The sequence below is a fragment of the Channa argus genome, chromosome 16 (genome assembly GCF_033026475.1).
Source record: "Channa argus isolate prfri chromosome 16, Channa argus male v1.0, whole genome shotgun sequence".
Taxonomy (NCBI): domain Eukaryota; kingdom Metazoa; phylum Chordata; class Actinopteri; order Anabantiformes; family Channidae; genus Channa; species Channa argus.
The window spans coordinates 2,253,149-2,273,016 of NC_090212.1; the positions used below are offsets into that span (position 1 = coordinate 2,253,149).

The following is a 19,868-nucleotide window of genomic DNA, read 5'->3' on the forward strand; positions in this document are numbered from 1 at the left end:
GCACTGGCCTGAGTCAGGCCACAGAACCTTATCTACATCTCTTACATCTGTGCTCCTTTGTTCGGCAATGAGGAAAGAATCATCTGGCACACAAAATCCAACCTTGAAAACACTTCACTGTTATCCTATCACATGCTGCATTCATGGACATTAGTAGATTGTTTCACTATCGGGGCTTTAATCAGAAAACCTTCCATCACTATAAAGAAAAAAATGCTTCAGTTGGGTTTGGGAAGGGAATTTGGGACCACAGTGAAAGCTCACATACACAGGATCCTCTGCCTGCTTAGGATTCTTTGGCTTCTGTTTATTCAAAACTTTATATTGACCATCCATACATGTTACAAGATGTTGTACATACAGTAGGATCACATTCCTATAATGCTGCCCAGACATTTCAATAATGGAAGACTGACCAATTACTGTATATTGTGACCTCTCCTTAACCTCTTGGTGAAATTATTTTCTATACACTCTGTGAAAATAGACCTAAATGAGTTTAGAGATTCTCACTTTTGGGTATGAGACACATATTACTGTACCGGTTTTCTTCTCTGAATGTTTGGAATAAGGAAGTCATTCAGAATCTGCTTACTTGGGTGCACAGGTCCTGCTTTCCTCACAGTCATGTCATGGACGCAATATATGATTGTTGCTCAGACTTCATCTGAACTGAGGGAGCCAGAATGTCTGAAATTTGCAGTTCATAAATGTCTGTATGCTTGGTAGTTAAACAACATATGTAAAAGGTATTCATAAATTTAAGAAATGCATTAGTGTGAATAAACATTTTAAATTATGCAGTTTTTGTGCAGTGTGTATCATTGGCTGTCTTTTTGTTCTCTCATCTCACAGAACCGATGCATAGCTTGGATCTTTAAGTCTGAGGTTTGGGTTAAATGTTTTGTGAAGAAGAGTTGACCTAACTAGCATAAAATAACCAGTAGAGGGCCACAACACCCAACTGTAGCGTTAAGAAGAACACGAAGAAGAAGAAGAACACGAAGAAGAACACGAAGAAGAAGAAGAAGAAGAAGAAGAAGAAGACGACGAAGAAGAAGAAGAAGAAGAAGAATGCGGAAACGAGGAAATCTGTAACAATAATATCCTGGCCGTTTTAAGGTAGTAGTAGTAGTAACGTTAGCAGTAACAGCAGCAGCAGTTGTAGTTAAATGTGTCCGCCGCTTTGATACCATTGCTGTGTGTTGGCTGAGGCTGCAGATTGGGCTCATATACTCAGCTTTTTCTGAAGGACATTGAAGTAACTAGTTTGGTAACGCTAGGGTAACGTTAAGAAATAAACCGTTGTAAATATAGACGATATTAAATCAGTGAGTTACGGTTATAGCAGTTTATTAGCTGTTTAACAGCTAACAAACTACTAACGCTACAACCCAAGTCGCTGGCTTTATAACAGCTAACAAACGCCGTATTGATATTTACTAACAGAGTTCAATAGTAATATTAGCTAACATAGTGTAACGTTCACGTTACATGACAGAGGGCTAGAGTTTAGCTAGCGTTGGGGGGGTTATTCTTTGTAGGTGGCATAACAGATTAAAGATCAGATGGGTAATTTTGGATGTTGTAATCCAACAGATCCAGGATCCTGATAAATCTGTATAATTATTACTCACGAAGAGGTCAACAATTGCTCCTGCTCTGCTTCTTTTCCAACTAACTGCAATGGCTCAACGTCTTGGTGGTTGTGTTGTATCTAAATCACTTTGCATCCTCAGGTGATGAGTATCTATGTCCCAGGAATTTGATTATTATTTTTTTTAACCTGATTACACCTAGTCATGTAAATATTTGTAAGAAAAATCTAGGGTAATGGCATTCTCAACCTTAACCAAATAATTTGTATGAGCCTGTAAGTACTGAATGTAATTGCTTGAATGATACTGAATGGTGACCTAGAGGTAGTTCTTAAAACACCTCAACTGAACAAAAGCAAAGTGATTTGAAATTGCCACAATTTTTCTTTTTTCAACAAACTAAATCCCACAAAACATATTTGTCCCAGTAGGTTTAATTATACTATGAATCAAATTTTAGGGGAAAAAAAAAACCCTGTTTGTGTGTACGTATGTACTGTTTAGGTGAAGAATGCTGACTGCAGTTAGAGTGGGGAGACGTTCCCTTAGATACTTCAGGGTCTTTTCTAATGCTTCTATGTCCTCAGGTAAAACACACACACACACTACAGCACTAGTAAAATTGGTTACATTGTTATTGCAGATACTGGTAGTGAGTTTTAACCCTGCTCTTCAAGGACCTCTGCTCTGCTTGTTTCCCAACCAACTCTGCACATCCCACTGCTGATTATCGGGATCAGGTGTGTTCAGTCAACCAGAAGCTGGATGATACTAATTAACATTGTCTTCCTGCTCTCTAGCTTCTGATCACTGACACGTGATGCCGGTAATCAGCATCGTGTAGTTGGAAAACAAGCAGAGAAAGGGTCCTTAAAGGGTGCAGTGTTAAGAGCCACTGCCTTAAGATCTGTTTGTTAATCTGTGTCAGTGGAAGAATAATAAATAGTGTCTGATTAACATAGTTTGATTAACAATAAAAGGCATTTTTTTAATGTTTCCTGAATTTCTAAAGATGGGATCAGGTGTTTACATGTTCACATGCCCTCAATATCTGATCTAAACCAGGATACACATGCAAATACAGCCACAGTCAGTGTAATGTGTGTAAATTGTACTGTATATATGATGGCAGGTAATTCCAAAGGCTTCTCTCACATAGAACAAACTTACTTGCTGATTATCTAAGTATTAACACTAGACAGTTTACAGATGTCACTATTGATACAGTAAGTTTAGTATAGGTGGAAAGTATTTTTGTATCAACTGTATAATATATTAGGAATATAATGTCAGCAGAGCAGCTCAGGTCACGGAGCAGTACCACAGCTCATCCACAGGGTGGCAGCAGAGTCCTGCTGTTATCACCTGTCCCCCTTCTTCTTGGTGTCCCTCTACTGGTGCTTTTTTAAATGTAATTTTTGTTTAATTGTAATAAAGGTGCAGTAGACTGCCATTTTTATTTAATTTCCCATCCTATTTTATGTACAGAAGCATTCACACTATATTGTACATGCAATGTGATCCACCGTGCAAAGATCACTTTGAACCAGCATAAATGTGTTTTTTGACAAGATACAAGCATGTTGTTCAAAGTAAAGGTGAAATTATTTTATAAATGAATGACCTTGACATTCAAGACGGTTGTATTCTGTACACTTGATCAAATCCGTGACTTTCTGCGTGTGTCATTCTGTGTCTTGTGTATTTCAAAGATTAACCACATCCAGCTCCTCCTCAATCAAACATTAACCTTTGTGAAGTAACTAAGAGTAAAATGTAGCCACTAAAGACACCTGTTTCTTAGTTACATAGCTCTGGCTTCAAGCTAGAGGCAGGAACCTGAGAACCAAGGATTACCAACAGTAAGCAGCTTGATGGAAGTACACTTTATCATAGTATTAGTTGGAGTGGCTTACAAACGTGTGCTGTAAAATGGGTGAGTTTCGTAATTTGAAGTGTCTGAGTCCTGCTGAAGTGAGGCTGTTAATCAGCAAGAAGGATTCCACAATAAGCATCACAGCTGCATTAGCTAAAGGTATGAGCCAGTCTGTCACTTTTTATTGTAACAGTTCTTAATAGCCAACCTGTTCAGCCTTCAATCACGTCAACTCTAGGATTGATGTTAGGTCATTTTTATATGAAGAAAAAATCTAGATCTTTAAATTTTGACTTTAGTTTAAAAACAAAAGGAATTCATATGCTTGTAGTAAGTTGTTGGTTGTGTTAATCTGCCATATAGAGTAATCAATCACAGTTTAAGTTGAAGAAAATATAATCTCTCACCTGCCATGTCTCCTGTAATAAAACAGAAGTAGAAATTAAATTAAAAATACATATTTTATAGACGACTGTAAAATTGCCCGCAGGTGTGAGTGTGAATGTGAGTGCGAAGGATGTCCGTCTGTGTATGTCTCTCTGTGGCCCTGAGATAGACTGGCGACCTGTCCAGGGTGTACAGCTGGGATAGACTCCAGCCCCTCCACAACCCACAAGTTAAGCAGTTCCAGATAATGGATGGATGGAAATGTTTGTAAACTAAAGTGAAACTATCGTAAATAAGATTCCTCTCAAAGGTTTAGCCTGAATAATAAGCTGACATTGTCTGTTGCAGATCCCAGTCTTTATTCTCATGCCAACCGCCACCTCTATGTTTTCGACATGAACATGAATTAAAACGAAGAGCTTCCCCTTGAAGAAATTTGAAGAATTGAAGAAATTAGAAATAGGCTTGTGACTAGAACAAACTGTTCTCTGTTATGACTGGATTCTAACATGCATGAAATATTTGTGTCTGTGTGCTAGGATATTGCCATGCAAGTGTAATCATCCTGCCCGATTGTCTGGCCAATGACTTTGAAGCCTTCTGTCACAGGAACCCTGCCCCCTTGCCACTCATTTATCGCAGCCAATTAGGAGAGACTTCGTGTCCACCCCTAAGTAGACATACTGACATAAGGTATTCCATACTCACACACCTGTGCACACACATAGTCTTGTGGAGAAGCATAACCCTGAGCCTGGTTCTGCTGGAGGTTTCTTCGGTTAAAGGGAGTTTTTCCTCTCCACTGTTGCATAGTTCAAGGGGGAATTGTTGGGTTCTCTCTATACATCTTTATAGTCTTCACTTTATTCAGCAAAATGCCTTGAGATGACTTTGTTTTGAATTGGTGCTATATAAATAAAGTTGGATTGAATTGAATTGAACATGTGGTATAAAGACACAGTGCTTTTCAAAAGCATATTAGTTCAAGGCTACTTCTCCCAGAAAAGTTTAGGGAGATTTATAATGATAAAAAACAACCATGTCTCTCTCAGAATATTTATGCATGACATCTAGTCACACCGATAAACCTTTAGTAAAATGTCCATACCTACTTTATGACAATAATGACGCAGACACACATATAGACCACAGTAGTTGGTGCATGAAGCATTGACACAGTGAGCTTGACTTTTGGAATGAATTTAATAAAATAAGCTGCTAATTTTTTTAATCACATACAATCAGTTAATTTTGAAAGATAAAAAAAAACTTAACCCCGGTCATTTGTGCGAAGCAGATCACACACTTCTATTTTTATTTGTCTTCAGGACAGATCTTTCTCAGTACTATGTTTATGAAGACGGTCGCCTGGTAAAAACAGTCTCGAATCTGCACAGTTACACCAGACAAACAAGGTATTTTCAAGTATTTTTTAAGAAGTTAAGCTGTATGTCACTACTGTAGTTTTCATTTATTCACCACCTTTCCCCTTCATTTCTTAATACATAGTCAATTTAACTTTAAAAACATTTTCATGTCAAAGTGAATCTGACAGGTCCAGTTACTGGTGAATCAGTAACCTGGCCAAAAAGTACACCAGGAGGACAAAAGATCACTCCAAACAACTCTGTGAAAAGTTTTTTGAAAAGCAAAGTCAGGGGATGGAAACAAGACCATTTCCTGGTCACTGAAAATCTCTTGGAGTACAGTTAAATTCATCATTAAGACATGGAAGTAAACTGAGTGACCGTACAAGAAGGACGGTGCTTACAGAGGCCACCAAGACACCTATGACTCCACTGAAGTAGTTACAAGTTTCATCAGCTGAGATGGGAGATACTGCATTAGAGGTCTGAACCCAACTCATAGCAGTCATGTGGAAAATAGACCCAAACAACATGCATAAATTAATTTTCAAATAAGCTGAACCCGACCTGAACACGCCTGAGGATAATTAGATTTGATCCAAATCCCGAAGGTACACAAAAATGGTTTAAAGGCAACAAGTATATGTTGGAGTGGCTGAGTCAGAGCTCAGACCTGGATTTGCAAAGAGCTGTTCACTTACAATATCCAAATCCCCTGACAGAGCTTTTACAAAGACAAATGTGGAAAATTTGCAATGTCCAGACACAGGCTCAGTGCAGGAACTGCTGCGAAAGGTGAATCTATTAAACACTGACTTGAAAGGAATTTGCAATCATCTAATCTTTTCATATTTTTTATAAACTGACATTAAGCTTTAGGCAGATTTAGGAAATTAGTTTTTACTTTGACATGAAAGAATATTTTAATTAAACTGGCCGTGATGTAGTTCACTGCCAGATTTTTTTTTCTCTATCCACTTTAATGGATGTTTTAAGGAGCAGTAAGATCCCAAAAGTTTAAAAGACAATCACAACATCCTGACTTGAGTATGTGATCCTGCCAGCATCACTTGTCCTTCCTTGCTGTGCTCCCAGTATTCAGTCAGAGCAGCATGCGGAACAACACAGCCATCGGTGGTCAGACATGGTATGTTTCTATCTGGGCTGCAACTCTAGCTTCGCAGGGAGGCTAAAGAACGTGGGAGTCCCTGTCAGGAACATGGAACAGGGCAGAAACACCAGCATGTACAAGGTATGGTACACACCTTTACAAAGATCCAGTTTGAGTAGTAAAGCAACTGTAAGACCTTTATACGATTAGCACTTTTGATCGGCACATGGTGCTTAGTTTTACTACATGTTTTATAAGGTCATTGCACTGAACGTTGCTCCTTGTGTGTGTGTGTGTGTGTGTGTGTGTGTGTGTGTGTGTGTGTGTGTGTGTGTGTGTGTGTGTCCAGACTGGAGTTTCCTGTGTTCCCGTAGGAGTTTTCAGTTGCCCTCTAGTGGTCACTATGTGTCCTGTTCCACCTGATGTATTGGACGTAGCAGTGGAGGAAACTTATAGCAACCCACTAGGACATGGCGCTCCTGTACACATAGGAGACCCAGGTACATACAAATGCAGACACACACATTATACATGGCAAGAATGATAACTCATTAATACATGAAGAAACTTCAGATAAAGGTCCTGAATGTTTATACATTCTGCGTAGCGCTTCTAGGCATAATGGACCTGTCCACACCAGACTATGGGGAGCGACCAGAGCTGCAGCCTGGTGATGTCCCAGTCTTCTGGGCCAGTGGAATGACGGCTATAGAGGCAATACTCAACAGCAGTAAGTCGATCTTTCTGTTTCAGATAATGTTCATTTCAATGGCTCAAACATTGAATAGAATCAATATTTGTAACATTGAACTGACCAACTTGAATGTTGTGTATCTTTCAGAACCTTCTTTGGCGATCAGTAACTCACCAGATTGCATGTTCCTGACTGATATCCCAGCCTCCTCCTCTTCAACCATAACGCCTCCCACTGAAAGCATGGCTCCTTCATACAGCAAGCCCAATTCTGAGCAGGCCCCCCTCTGCTTCCTGGTATCCCACAATCCCTTGTTATACAGCCTGGCATGTCAGAGGGTAGTGGCCAGAATCAGAGAATTGGAGATGATCATTGGAGAGGACCCAGGTAAACATATGGGAAAAGTGTATGTACAGTGCATCCGGAAATTATTCACAACGCTGAACTTTTTCCACATTTTGTCATGTTACAGCCTTATTCCAAAATGGATCGAATTCATCATTCTTAAATTTTACAAAAAATACCCCATAATGACAATGTGATAGACGTTTGTTTGAAATCTTTGCAAAGTTATTAAAAATAAGAAACAAAAATTACATGTATTTAATGACTTTGCTATGACACTCAAAATTGAGCTGCGGTGCATCCTGTTTTCACTGATCATTCTTAAGATGTTTCTACTACTTGATTGGAGACCACCTGTTGGAAAATTAGTTGATTGAACATGATATTGGAAAGCATACACCTATCTATATAATGTCCCACAGTTAACAGTGCATGTCAGAGCATAAACCAAGCCATGAATTTTCTCTAGACCTCTGAGACAGGATTGTATTGAGGCACAGATCTGGGGAAGGGTACTGAAAACCTTCTGCAGCATTGAAAGTCCCAATGAGCACAGTGGCCTCCATCATCCATAAATGGAAGAAGTTTGGAACCACCAGGACTCTTCCTTGAGCAGGCTGGCCAGCCAAACTGACGATCGATTGAAAAGGGCCATAGACAGGGAGTTGACCAAGAACCTAATTTCAGTCTGAAAGAGCCCCAGTGAAGCTTTTAGAAGAAAACCCGTCTCTGTAGCACTCACTAATCAGGACTGTATGATAGAGTGGTCAGACAGAAACCACTCAGTAATGACAGCCCATTTGAAGGACTCTGGTCTGATTTAAAAAAAAAAAAAAAGATTGAACTTTGACCTGAATGCCAAGTGTCATGTCTGGAGGAAACCAGGCACCGCTCACCACCTGGCCAATACCATCCCTACAGTGAAGCATGGTGGTGGCAACATCATGCTGTGGGGATGTTTTTCAGCTGTGGAAACTGGGAGACTTGTCAGGATCGAGGGAAATATGAATGCAGCAATGTACAGAGTGTTCTGTACCCCAGACCGGTGCAAAGGTTCATCTTTCAACAGGACAACAACCCTAAACACACAGCCAAGATAACACAGGAGTGGTTACGGGACAACTCTGTGAATGTCCTTAAGGGGCCCAGCCAGAGCCCAGACTTAAACCTGATTAAACATCTCTGGAGAGATGTGAAAATGGCTGTACACTGACACTCCCCATCTAACCTGATGGCACTTGAGAGGTACTGCAAAGATGAATGGGAGAAACTGGCCAGAAATAGGTGTGTTAGCTTGTAGCATCATACTCAAAGCCTTGAGGATGTAATTGGTGCTAAAGCTGATTCAACAAAGTATTAAGGAAATCACATGTATAAATACTTTCGTTTTTTATTCTTAATACATTTGCAAGGACTTTAAGGCTGTAACATAACAAAAAGTTAATTTATTTGAGTTTTGGAAAATCTTTCAAATCTTTGTGTTTATAAACCTGCAAAGCAATGAATTACATCAGATAGAGGAGGACAGAGGATCAGTGAGTGATAGTGACTGATTTATATATTTTTCGGTCTACTTAAACATCATCCAATGATTAATGTTATGCAGAAATTTTACATTTATAGCAAGGGAGAATTTGGATCTATGTGACTTTGCTGTGACTTTGCTGTGACTTTGCGATCCTAGGGACATTTTGTGCCATTCAATTTTTCTTTTAAGCCTCTTTGGTTATGTTGAGTGACTATAGCTGAAATGTGGCAGAAGATATTTATTTTTTTAAATGTTTAGAATTGTCTCAGTTCCTTAAATTAGCCTAAAGTGGCTAAGCAGCACAAAAACTGACACATTTGATCCTAAAGACAAACCATTGAAAATGCCATTTTTTTGTTTTTTTAACTTTTATATTGGTCCATATATTTGTTTGCTACTTTTTTTTAAATACGAAGCATGCAGAAAAATTACGTTTTTACGATTTTCTGCAAGGGTGCCTTGCTATTGAAATGATACGTGTGTATGTCACCATTAATGTTGGGTTGATGGTTTGTGTGTGTGTGTGTGTGGTGTGTCAAAATTTATAAGTGTTTTTAGTAGGCCACACTTTGATAAAAATGACGGTGTTATGCAAACATAATAGCTTTTAAAGGGTTCAAAAACCTAATATTTGATATGCATATTTCAGGCTGAAGTGCTTTTCAAATATTGAGTCGTTTTAAGTGTAAAAATATTAGATAATATTATTACAGCAGTTTTTTTGAAAGGTGATTTTTTTTTTGTCAGCAGGACGAAATGTGTGAGTTTATTAAAGCTTAAGGTTGACAATTAGGTTAGGTTGACAAACTCCATGAACCATGTGCCCACTTCCATGTTGACAAGAGTATTAACACTTATAAAATCTCAGAGTAGATAAAACGTTTGATTCATTTGAAAGTCAAGTAAATAATCACAACCACTGGTATTATCACATAACCACTGAGTGCAGTGGCAGCTATCTGTCACTTGTAATTATGTCAGTCCCTGTAAAGAATATAGTATCCTTAGTAGTAACTATGCCCTCCAGTCCTGCATGCACATTATCAGCAAAGAGAGTAGCTACTGGGAAAAGACCTGGTTCAACAGATACTATATACATTAGCACTAAAGCTTTAAACTAAATGGAATGCAACCATAAAGGCATAAAACAAACAGAATATAACGTGAGGAAAGTTAGCTGTGACTGAATGAGATCCCACAGGGTTAACTAACTACTGAGCTAATGGTGATGGAATTTGGTTTAGGCTCATCAGTACTAGTCTCACTAGCTAGGTGCTCTTTGGCAGGTGCTTCCTCAGTGGTTTTGCTGCCCATTATAGGAAACCACTAAGGAAGCCGCTGCATTGCAACCAAGCACGACGAATCATGAGCAGAGATGTCAGAAGAAGACTTCATCTTATTGAGTATTGTGCATTTATGGCCAAAAGCTGTTTTGATAATGGAATTACAATAAAGACCTAATGCTAGTCAGAATGATGGAATAACTAGGTTTCAAAATCTGGTTATTTGATTTGGGTTGAACACCCCAGGTTTGTTTGAAAAACGTCACTGTGTCACATTTATGCAGAGTGCAGAGAGAAAGTGAAAGACCAGCTTTAAACTTTAAACCATCACCACTGTCTCTAAGAGCAGTCAGTCATCCAAATCACTAGTGATAATGAGCAGGCTAAATATTCAAAATCATTTGATTATGTTACATGTGAAATTGGATAATAATTGATCGTTTGTATAGTGTAAGAATTAATGCTTTCTAAAATCTGTTACAAACATTCAGAATGTCCCTTAATAGATCAGCACAGCAACTAAAGACTGAAGCTCCAGTAACCCCTTCACCATAACATCACTTGGAATTCGATCGTATTTTCACTTTTCCCAAAACGTATAACTAGTTTTTTAATGTTGGTGAAACACTTGTCGAATCTGAACATACTTCTGCTTCTAAAATGCACATACTTTTTGTTTTTTGTTTTTTTTGTCACCAGGTCAACGAGGGATCAGAGCTTTATTTGTTCAGGATGAACTCCTGCACTCCTGTCTGGCACTCTCCCACTCCACCTCTGTTGCCATAACAACTGGGTTTCCCACACACTACATGCACAGGTATCAATATTTGGGTGTGCCTATAGACATCACACATGCAATTTCATTTAGTGATTGTCACTATTGTAACAGAATCTAAATCTACTAATGGCATTGCTGAAACACTTTATGTAGTTAATCATTCATTATGTGACTTTTTTGGTCCCAGGTTTCTTTTATACATCATGTAAAACATAGCTTCTTGTAATCCTTTGATTGCTGTTCTCACATCCCATAAGTGAGAATAGTGAGAAGTGATACTTCTCTTGGAGAATCAGGCAGTCCAAAAAATGATTGCTGACCAGTGAGGAGTTTGTGGGATGTGTGAAACGCAGCAGTGAGTTTGACGAGGCTTTAAAGTGTAAAGTGCCCTAAGCAGAGAGCCGAGGTGGAAACACACAGCCCCAACTGTCAAACCAGCTTTATTAGGAAATAGTGTTCAACATTTATTTTGGCTTGGAATTTCCCTCCAGTTTATAGTTTGCTCTTGGTGTTTTCCCTGTAGCCCTCCTGATGAGACAGATGGGCCACCTGGAGCCATTGCCATGGCAACCATGCTGTTGTCTCTAGGGAAACAGGTGACAATGGTGACAGACAAGAGAGCCCTGGAGATGAATCAGGCCATCATTGATGAAGCTGTGAAGACAGGTGACAGTGTTTTAATTCAGACTTCAGACACTAGGTATTAAAAGCACATGAACCTGCCCCATGGTCGCATTAATGTGAGAAGAGTCAAACATTTTTTCAACCTTTTTTATTCTCAAATCCGAAAGCTATTGCATTCTAAAAACCAAACCCTTCACAAATCCACCCTCAGGTGTGCTGAAATCTACAATCCCATTGATCACATTTGATGACAACGACCCAGACGCTGCTCTGCACTTCTTGTGTCACCATGGTGACTCCAGTAAACCCAGGTAAGCAGGGACATAAGTTAAGAATCGTTTAGCCCCATTGTTAAAAAACCTACTAACTCTAGATTATTTCAGTTTAGTGCTGTTTTATTTGTCATACCACTAGACTGTAATGGTTTGCTATTTGGTGCCATTTGAGCATCACATTTTTGATCATACAATGGTTTTTACAATGGCCATTGTTCATAAATGTACATCAATAGAAATGAGGAGAAGAAAACACTAACAAACTTGAAAAGTGCTGAAGTTAGTGTGTTCTGCTGAATATAGTACATTTTGTACGTTTTGTTATTTCCTTTCATTTAAACCATGAATCAGAGTCAGTGTAATTTGTCCATTTTGACACACAGAAAAACAGATCTCTACGAAGAAATAAAATTATAAAACTGAACCCAAATGACTGCACAAGTACTCACACCCTTGGAATCAGTATTTAGTAGCTACAGCTTTGGCACCAGTTTCAACACTGAGCCTGTGTGGATACAGTAGGTCTCAATCATCTTGGTGGACCTGTAACACTGCAATTTTTCCTCCTTCTTCTTCATAAAGCTGCTAAAGTTCTGTAAGGTTTTATGAGGATTGTGAGTGATCAAGCCTTTTGAAGTTCAGCCACAATTTCTGAATTGCATTGGGGTTTATGAACTAACTCAGCCACTACTCAGCATTACCCTGTTGCCTTTAGACTGATCCTGTGTAGCTTAGGCTGTTTGTTTGGGCTTGTTGTCTTGCTGCAAAACAAATCTTCTCCAAAGTTTCATTTCTCTTGCAGACAACATCAGGTTTTCCTCCAGAATTTCTCTAGATTTTGCTGCATCCATTTTACACTTTACTTTTACAAAACTTCCAGGACTGGCTCCAAAGTTAAAACCCTCTAGACTGATGACCAAAAAGCTCAGTTATTGGATGCAATGTCTCTCTTACTTATTATGTAACTTGTAACTCCTTCAGATGAGTCTTAGGAGTCTTAATACTAAAACGAATGCTATTACTACTGCTTCTACTACTACTACTACTAATAGTAATAATAATAATAATAATAATACTGCACATTCTGCATTACTAATGCAGAACTCTTATTACTAATGAGTTATCTTAAAGGTTGTAAATATATGCAGTCAGTAAGGGTTTTAGATTTATATATTTAACTTGGACTAGTTTTTGTTTCAAAATCCATAAATTCATGTACCGTAGTGTTATATGTAAGATTTATGCCTCACATATATCACAGAATATTGACTCCTCTATAGTCTTTCAGTCAGTTTTGTGGGTTTGCAAAAATAATTTGGTTATAAAATGTTAAAAAAAAACAGATATGACCACCTAGTGGCGATAGAGCGCAGTGGACGAGCTGAAGATGGAAATTACTACAACATGAGAGAAGTAAACATCAAACATCTGGTGGATCCCATTGATGAGCTGTTTATTGCAGCCAAAAATATACCTGGAATCACAACTACAGGTATATCCTTTTTTCTGTATTACATTCTTCATGGTGCATTTTTATTACTGTAATAGGGATACAAATATTTTGCACTTTAATGATCAGCTATGTAAATCATTTATTCTATTCTAGCGCCAATTCACAACCAAGTCATCTCAGGGCACTTTACAGAATAAAGTCAAGATTATAAAGATGTATAAAGAGAACCCAACAATTCCCCCTTGAACAAGCCCTAGGCAACAGTGGAGAGGAAAAACTCTCTTTAACGGAAGAAACCTCCAGCAGAACCAGGGTCAGGGTGGACGACCATCTGCCTTGACCGGTTGGGATGAGTGGAAAGTGGAGAGAGAAAAGAAAAGAGCAACAACAAAACATCGGGCAGGTTGGTAGGACCAGTAGCTGCCCACTGGAAAACACACAGCTTCAAAGCCTGGGGACATCTGCAGAAAGGGACAGAGAGAGGGAGACAGAGAAGGAGAAAGACAAGTTGGAGCCTGAACATTCAGAGCTTTATATGTAAGAAGCAGGGTTTTGAATTCTATTCTAAATTTAATTGGAAGCCAATGGAGAGAAGCTAGTGAAGGTGAAATATGATCTCTCTTGCTAGTTCCAGTCAGGACTCTTGATGCAGCATTTTGGATTAATTGCAGGCTCTTTAGGGAGTTAGTGGGACATCCTGAAAGTAGGGAATTACAGTAGTCCAACCTAGAGGTAACAAATGTATGGACCAGTGTTTCAGCCTCACTTTGAGACAGGATGCTATTCATTTTGGCAATGTTCTGTAGGTGGATTTGTTTTAAAAGTGAGGTAAATGACAAATCCTGGTCCAAAATAACTCCAAGGTACCTTGCAGTAGTACTGGAGGCCAGACTTATGCCACCTAGAGTAACAATATGGTTGGACATCATATCTCTGAGATTTATGGGCCCAAATACTATGACTTCAGTTTTGTCTGAGTTTAGAAGTAAAACATTAAAGTAAAACATTTCTTTTCATCTGGTTCCATAGATAGATATAGCTGGGTATCATCATCATAACAATGGAAATTTATGGAGTGTTTTCTAATAATGTTGCCTAAAGGAGACATATATAAAGTAAAAAGTATTGGTCCTAACACAGAGCCTTGTGGATCTACATAGCTAACCTTTGTGTGCATGGAGGATTCATCATTAACATGAACAAATTGAAAACTATCAGATAGATAAGATTTAAACCAACCTAGTGCAGTTCATTTAATCCCAATTTCATGTTTTAGTCTCTGTAATAAAATGTTATGATCAATGGTATCAAATGCAGCACTAAGATCTAACAGAACAAGTATAGAGATGAGTCCATTATCTGAGGCCATGAGAAGATCGTTGGTGACTTTTACCAGTGCTGTTTCTGTACTATGATGAACTCTAAAAAAATGTATACAGCCTGTCAAAAAAAAATCAGACTGCAGACACGGTTTTATTCACAAACTTCAGTTATGTTCTACTAGCACACAAAACAGAATAAAAATAGAGGTTTGAATTAGTCACAATTTCTTTCATTTTCAGTAATATTATTAAATTGATGCAGCTTATAAAACTACTTATTCTGCTTCACCTGTCTTTGTTAAAGATATGAGTGTAAAAAAAGTGGTATAGAGACTTTTACGGCCTCAGTGGGAATCATTTCCTCAGCATCAGTTAAGGCTGCAGAGCTAGTACACCAGTCTGCACCTTTTGTGACTGGAGGTTACTAGCATGACACACATTAATGTCCAACCCAACTGGCAGTCAGTCAGGTTGCATTGTGGAAAATGTAGGCACCATAATTTGCAAAGAAAGTGGGATGAACCAAATTCTGTTGCATAATTTCTTTCCATTGTAAGAAAGATAATTGACAGTTAAACAATTGTAAATACATATATGCCTAATATATACATGATAGTGACTGTTTTACTCTACTTGTGTTTGCTGTTGATTCTATTCACAGTGTTTAAACAACTATTTAATAACCTGCTAACATCTAAACAGAACAGTCTCTGTTCTTCTCTGTGTCTCTGTAGGAATTGGTGATGGCGGTAATGAGTTGGGAATGGGCAAACTGAAGGAGAAGGTGAAGAGCCTGATGCCCAAAGGAAGTCTTATAGCCTGTGAAGTTCCTGCTGACCACGCTATCGTTGCTGGTATAGGCTGAAAAGGATTATAGCACTGTGTAGTTTTCTTTAAAATTGTGGATTATACTATTACTGCTTTTAAGACTGCATAGACTAGAAGTGCTTGTAACACATATAGTATGTATTGTAATGTTACCACTAATCCCACTGTCCCGCAAATGTAGGGATAGATGCTCATATAACAACCACACTGAAATACAAGATATTCCACCAGGTCTTCTTTTAGCATCACACAACTTTTCCAGTCTTTTGTTGCATCTCTACCGTCATATTGGAAACATGTTGCCGACAGTAAATTTAAAATGAGCAGATATTTTTCAAAAACAAATCAAATTTATTTTTTTCATCATATAGGTTTCATATCATTGCAGTTTTTATTTGCGTTTTACACAGTGTCCCAGCTTCTGAAAATTAAGAAACATAAACACAGATGCAGACATAGATTATGTATGATAATATCTAGAATATTAAACATGCAGACTATAACCAGAATATATATATAAATGAAACTGAAAGTGACAGCCTCTCTGCATCTTTTCTGTGTGTAGTCTGGTCTCTGGTCAGGACTAAAATTAAAGAAAAACCAGGAAATCCGTTGAAGAACAGTAGTTAATATCAGCTGTGAGTTTAATGTAAAAGGAGTAAAAAGTAATATTTAAATACCCTAATAAACCTAACGTGGGGAAACTAATTATTTGATCCCCTGCTGATTTTGTAAGTTTGCCCACTTACAAAGAAATGAAGCCATAATAAAAATGATAGACCCTTCACCCACAATATCAACAGAAATTCCCGACAAAGCAAATGATACAAATGTTACAAACTGAGATGCATTTCAGTGATTAAAATAAGTATTTGATTTTTTTGTTTTTGTTTTTTTTTTGTTTTCTTTTGTTACTAATGGTTTTTGGGTGACTGTCGTCACAGCTGCCTTGAGATCATTCACAAGCTCCTCCTGTGTAGTTCTGGGCTGATCCCTCACGTTTCATGGCGCTTCAGACCGAATAATTTGCCAATAATCACTCCAAGAGTTGTCTCCTTCTCACCAAGGTTCTTGTTAATGGTCTTGTAGCCCATTCCAGCCCTGTGCAGGTCTACAATCTTGTCCCTGAATTCCTTTGACAGCTCTTTGGTCTTGCCCATGGTGGAAGATAGCAATTCTGTGGACAGGTGTCTTTTATACACATAACCAGTTGTCATTAGCAGAACTAATCAGTGAGCACATGCCCAGTCTGTGGGAGCCAGAATTATTGTTGGTTGGTTGGGGATCAAATACGTATTTTACTCACTAAAATTCATCTCAATTTGTAACATTTGTATCATGTGGTTGGGGATTTTTGGTTGATATCTCTATGTCTCTGTCTCCATGCTTTCGAATATACCTACGATAAAAATTATAGACCTTTAATTTCTTTGGAAGTGGGCAAACTTACAAAATCAGCAGGGGATTAAATAAATATTTTCCCCACTGTATACTTTTCAGAGCTATACCTGCCAGCGTATTTTCTCTCTTCTCCCAGTCACACCCACCCTGCTTCCTTCCTGCAGGGGTGTCTAACTGGGGAGGATATGCTGTGGCCTGTGGGCTCTTCCTGCTCCACACCTGCCCTACACACCAGCGGTACCTAAAGAAAGGACTGGGAGTGGAACGCACGCCCTCCAGAGAACAGCTGCAGGATTGGACTGCAAACCTGCCATCTGTGAACAAGGTGACACACAAACTGTAGTGTTTTCAGGAATTGTTTCTCCTTTGTCATATCCTTTGAATAATGAATGTTACACTATGTGTTTTAAAAGTCCAAATCTTGTTTAGCAGACAAAGTTATTTGAACAGTGAATTCCACAGGAATCTCTTGCTCAATTCAGTCTCTCTGCCATCCCTTACGTAAAGCTCCAGTGATTCTCTGATTCCTATTCATGTGTGGTTTCTTTGTCTGTGCTTAAATTAGATTGGGTTCTAAATATTTATTTATGGAACAAATTGCACACCAATGCATGGAACACCACAAAAAAAAAATCAGATAACAGTGAATATATTTATAAATACAACAAAATACTACAAAATAAGGAATCCAATTTCACACAGATTTCTAAGCCTACACAAATTAAGAAGTAGCACATGTTTCTATACAAATAAATAGGATACACGTGCAGAAAGAAATAATTTATCTGGCTATCTTTTGCAAGCAAAAAACAACTCAACACTTACTCTTAAAGATATTTTTGGAAGAAGTGATTATATCTAGTGCGAAATGTGTCACACAAAGTGACAAAACCCACAAAAACGTATCAGTTGACTCTGGACTGTCCCTCAGCTTTACAGACTGAACAGTATTTTCAGCATAACCACTCTGTTTAACTCACTTATTACTACCTGCTCAGGTCCCAGACTTGTGAACATAGTGGAAGACATACTGATTTCATTTTTCTCAGGAGTTGGTGAAAATCAATCAAACACTGATTGTATTTCAGCTTTTTCTTCTGGTGAATATCTCTATTACAGCCATTGTCACACACGCACACTCACCATCTTTGTTCTCCAGGAGGAGACGTTCCTTTCTACTCTGGTGCGTTTTGGGATACGAAGTGGGAAAACAGGTCACCTGGCCATGGAGGTGGATGGTTTGACTTTTCACCCAACACACTCGGGCATAATCAACAGACTACTGGATGTCACACTAGCTGCCTCCTCTGAAAACCATTGATTATCTCCATTGTTATTATTTGTCAATAGTACTGTTCAAAAAGTGAACCGCTGACTCGGTTACATTCAGCTCCCTTGAAAGACAAAGCACCTGTTTTCTCTCTGTGTGTCTCTCAGACATTTTGCTACTTTAGCAATGAATAATTCAGGACTCTGATTCTGTTTTGATGCCTGAAAGACAAAAGAGTAAAAATTCACCTTGGAACAGAAGAAATATATAATTTTATTGCTGCTCATAGATAGTAACCAGCAGTTGGTTTATAGCAAATGTGATGATAATGACTCTTTAGCTCAGATTATGTTTCAATATTCCAATTATGCTTGGATGCTTAACTAATAAGGTTCCCATGCCAGAGGTTTGCAGCTTTACTCTTTTGTCTGAATTCATTTAGCATTAAGACACTGGTTTGATTCCCAGGCCTTCCTTGTGTCCTTGGGCAAGACACTAAAACCCAAGTTGTTCCCGGTGGGTCAGGTGAGCACCTGGTATGGCTGACACCGCTATCTGTGTATGTGTGAATGGGTCAATGAGAAGAAACATTGTGAAGCACTATATACTGTAAGTGTCCATTTACCAGTTTAAATTTGCTCATAATACTTTACTGTAATGTAAAGTAATAATTACTGTTCTTGATTTGAGCTCTCGTCACAGTGAGCAAATGTCATATCCATCTGTACAACTAAATTAATTAAAAGTTTTCAACACAAACCCTTCCTGCATGTTCACCTTCTGTACTTTTTTCTTTTACCTTTATTTTTCAAACTAGAAAAAACTGTTGACTTTTCTATAATTGCCAGATTTCACCTGAAAGAGCGAAAAAGTGTTGGGTTAGGTCTGAGAAATGAGCCATGCAGTTATAAAGTGGTTGGATCCCTACAAGACAGCTTATAATATGATTGCAACTAAAGCAGTAGAGGCTGAGATTTCTTTATTTAAGCCTATGGGTCAGGCTCCAAAAAGACAAGAGCCTGCTTTCACCATGAAACAACTCAGTGTCCTTTATTACACACTGTTTTCACAGGCACTAAGTGCTGGTACTTGTAATGAAAACTAAACAAAAATGACACGAGAGTGTTACATTGTAAAAATGGTTTAGTGCAACTACAGAAAAGGAGGGGAAGCAGCAGAGTTTCCGAATGCACATTTTAATACATTGTAATTAGATCCATGTACTTTTAAAATAAATTGTAATGACTTACCTCTGAGTTAAGACAAACACAACACTAAGTGTTTGTGGAAAGGTATTGAAATGCCAAAAGAGATTAATTTATTACATTCCACAGACTTTCTAACAACTCGGATACCTAATTTTCATTAATTAATATGTGACTGTAATCCTCAGATCTATAAATCTAATGATTAATTCTGCTCGCAAAATCAAAAGAAGCGCACTGGATGGTTTCTTTGTTCCAACCCGCACCCAAATAGCCTGATCTTGTAGCACCTCACCACTTTATATTTTGAGTTTTAAAAAATACTGAGAGTCCTTGAAGTACACAAATGTGTATAGTGCATTGTTAACTATTTTGTTTTCAGTGATTAGATTCGGTCATCTAGTAATATGTAAAAATTACACACACACAGTGCCTTGAATGTTTTATCTATGTCACAGTGAAAACCTCTTCAATTAATGTTTGTAATGTAATGTTTAAATTCAACTGTGTTACTGTATAGGCC

General features: G+C 38.2%; 1 protein-coding gene across 6 annotated transcripts; it reads left to right on the forward strand.

Annotated features, from left to right (window-relative positions):
- The first annotated feature begins 981 nt into the window (after positions 1–981).
- Positions 982–18,899, forward strand: dglucy (D-glutamate cyclase). 6 transcript variants are annotated; one of them, XM_067480070.1, is made up of 15 exons: positions 982–1,122; positions 2,103–2,185; positions 4,401–4,554; positions 5,190–5,276; positions 6,324–6,480; positions 6,689–6,839; positions 6,947–7,069; positions 7,181–7,420; positions 10,889–11,006; positions 11,491–11,633; positions 11,803–11,902; positions 13,210–13,358; positions 15,376–15,495; positions 17,035–17,195; positions 18,030–18,899. In XM_067480070.1, exons 2-15 carry the CDS (start codon positions 2,110–2,112, stop codon positions 18,189–18,191), a joined length of 1,941 nt encoding a protein of 646 aa, XP_067336171.1. In that variant the 5' UTR covers positions 982–1,122; positions 2,103–2,109; the 3' UTR covers positions 18,192–18,899. The 6 variants fall into 6 exon arrangements, with proteins under 6 accessions (XP_067336171.1, XP_067336174.1, XP_067336175.1 ...); XM_067480073.1 differs by lacking the exon at positions 982–1,122 and adding an exon at positions 1,144–1,261; XM_067480074.1 differs by lacking the exon at positions 982–1,122 and adding an exon at positions 1,172–1,268.
- Positions 18,900–19,868: the final 969 nt, after the last annotated feature.

Excerpts from the sequence above, each read along its gene's own strand:
- dglucy (XM_067480069.1), top strand. The coding sequence starts at position 3,531 with ATGGGTGAGTTTCGTAATTTGAAGTGTCTGAGTCCTGCTGAAGTGAGG. Across the intron at positions 11,634-11,802 it reads TGATGAAGCTGTGAAGACAG|GTGTGCTGAAATCTACAATC; the intron begins GTGACAGTGTTT and ends ATCCACCCTCAG. Across the intron at positions 15,496-17,034 it reads TGACCACGCTATCGTTGCTG|GGGTGTCTAACTGGGGAGGA; the intron begins GTATAGGCTGAA and ends TCCTTCCTGCAG.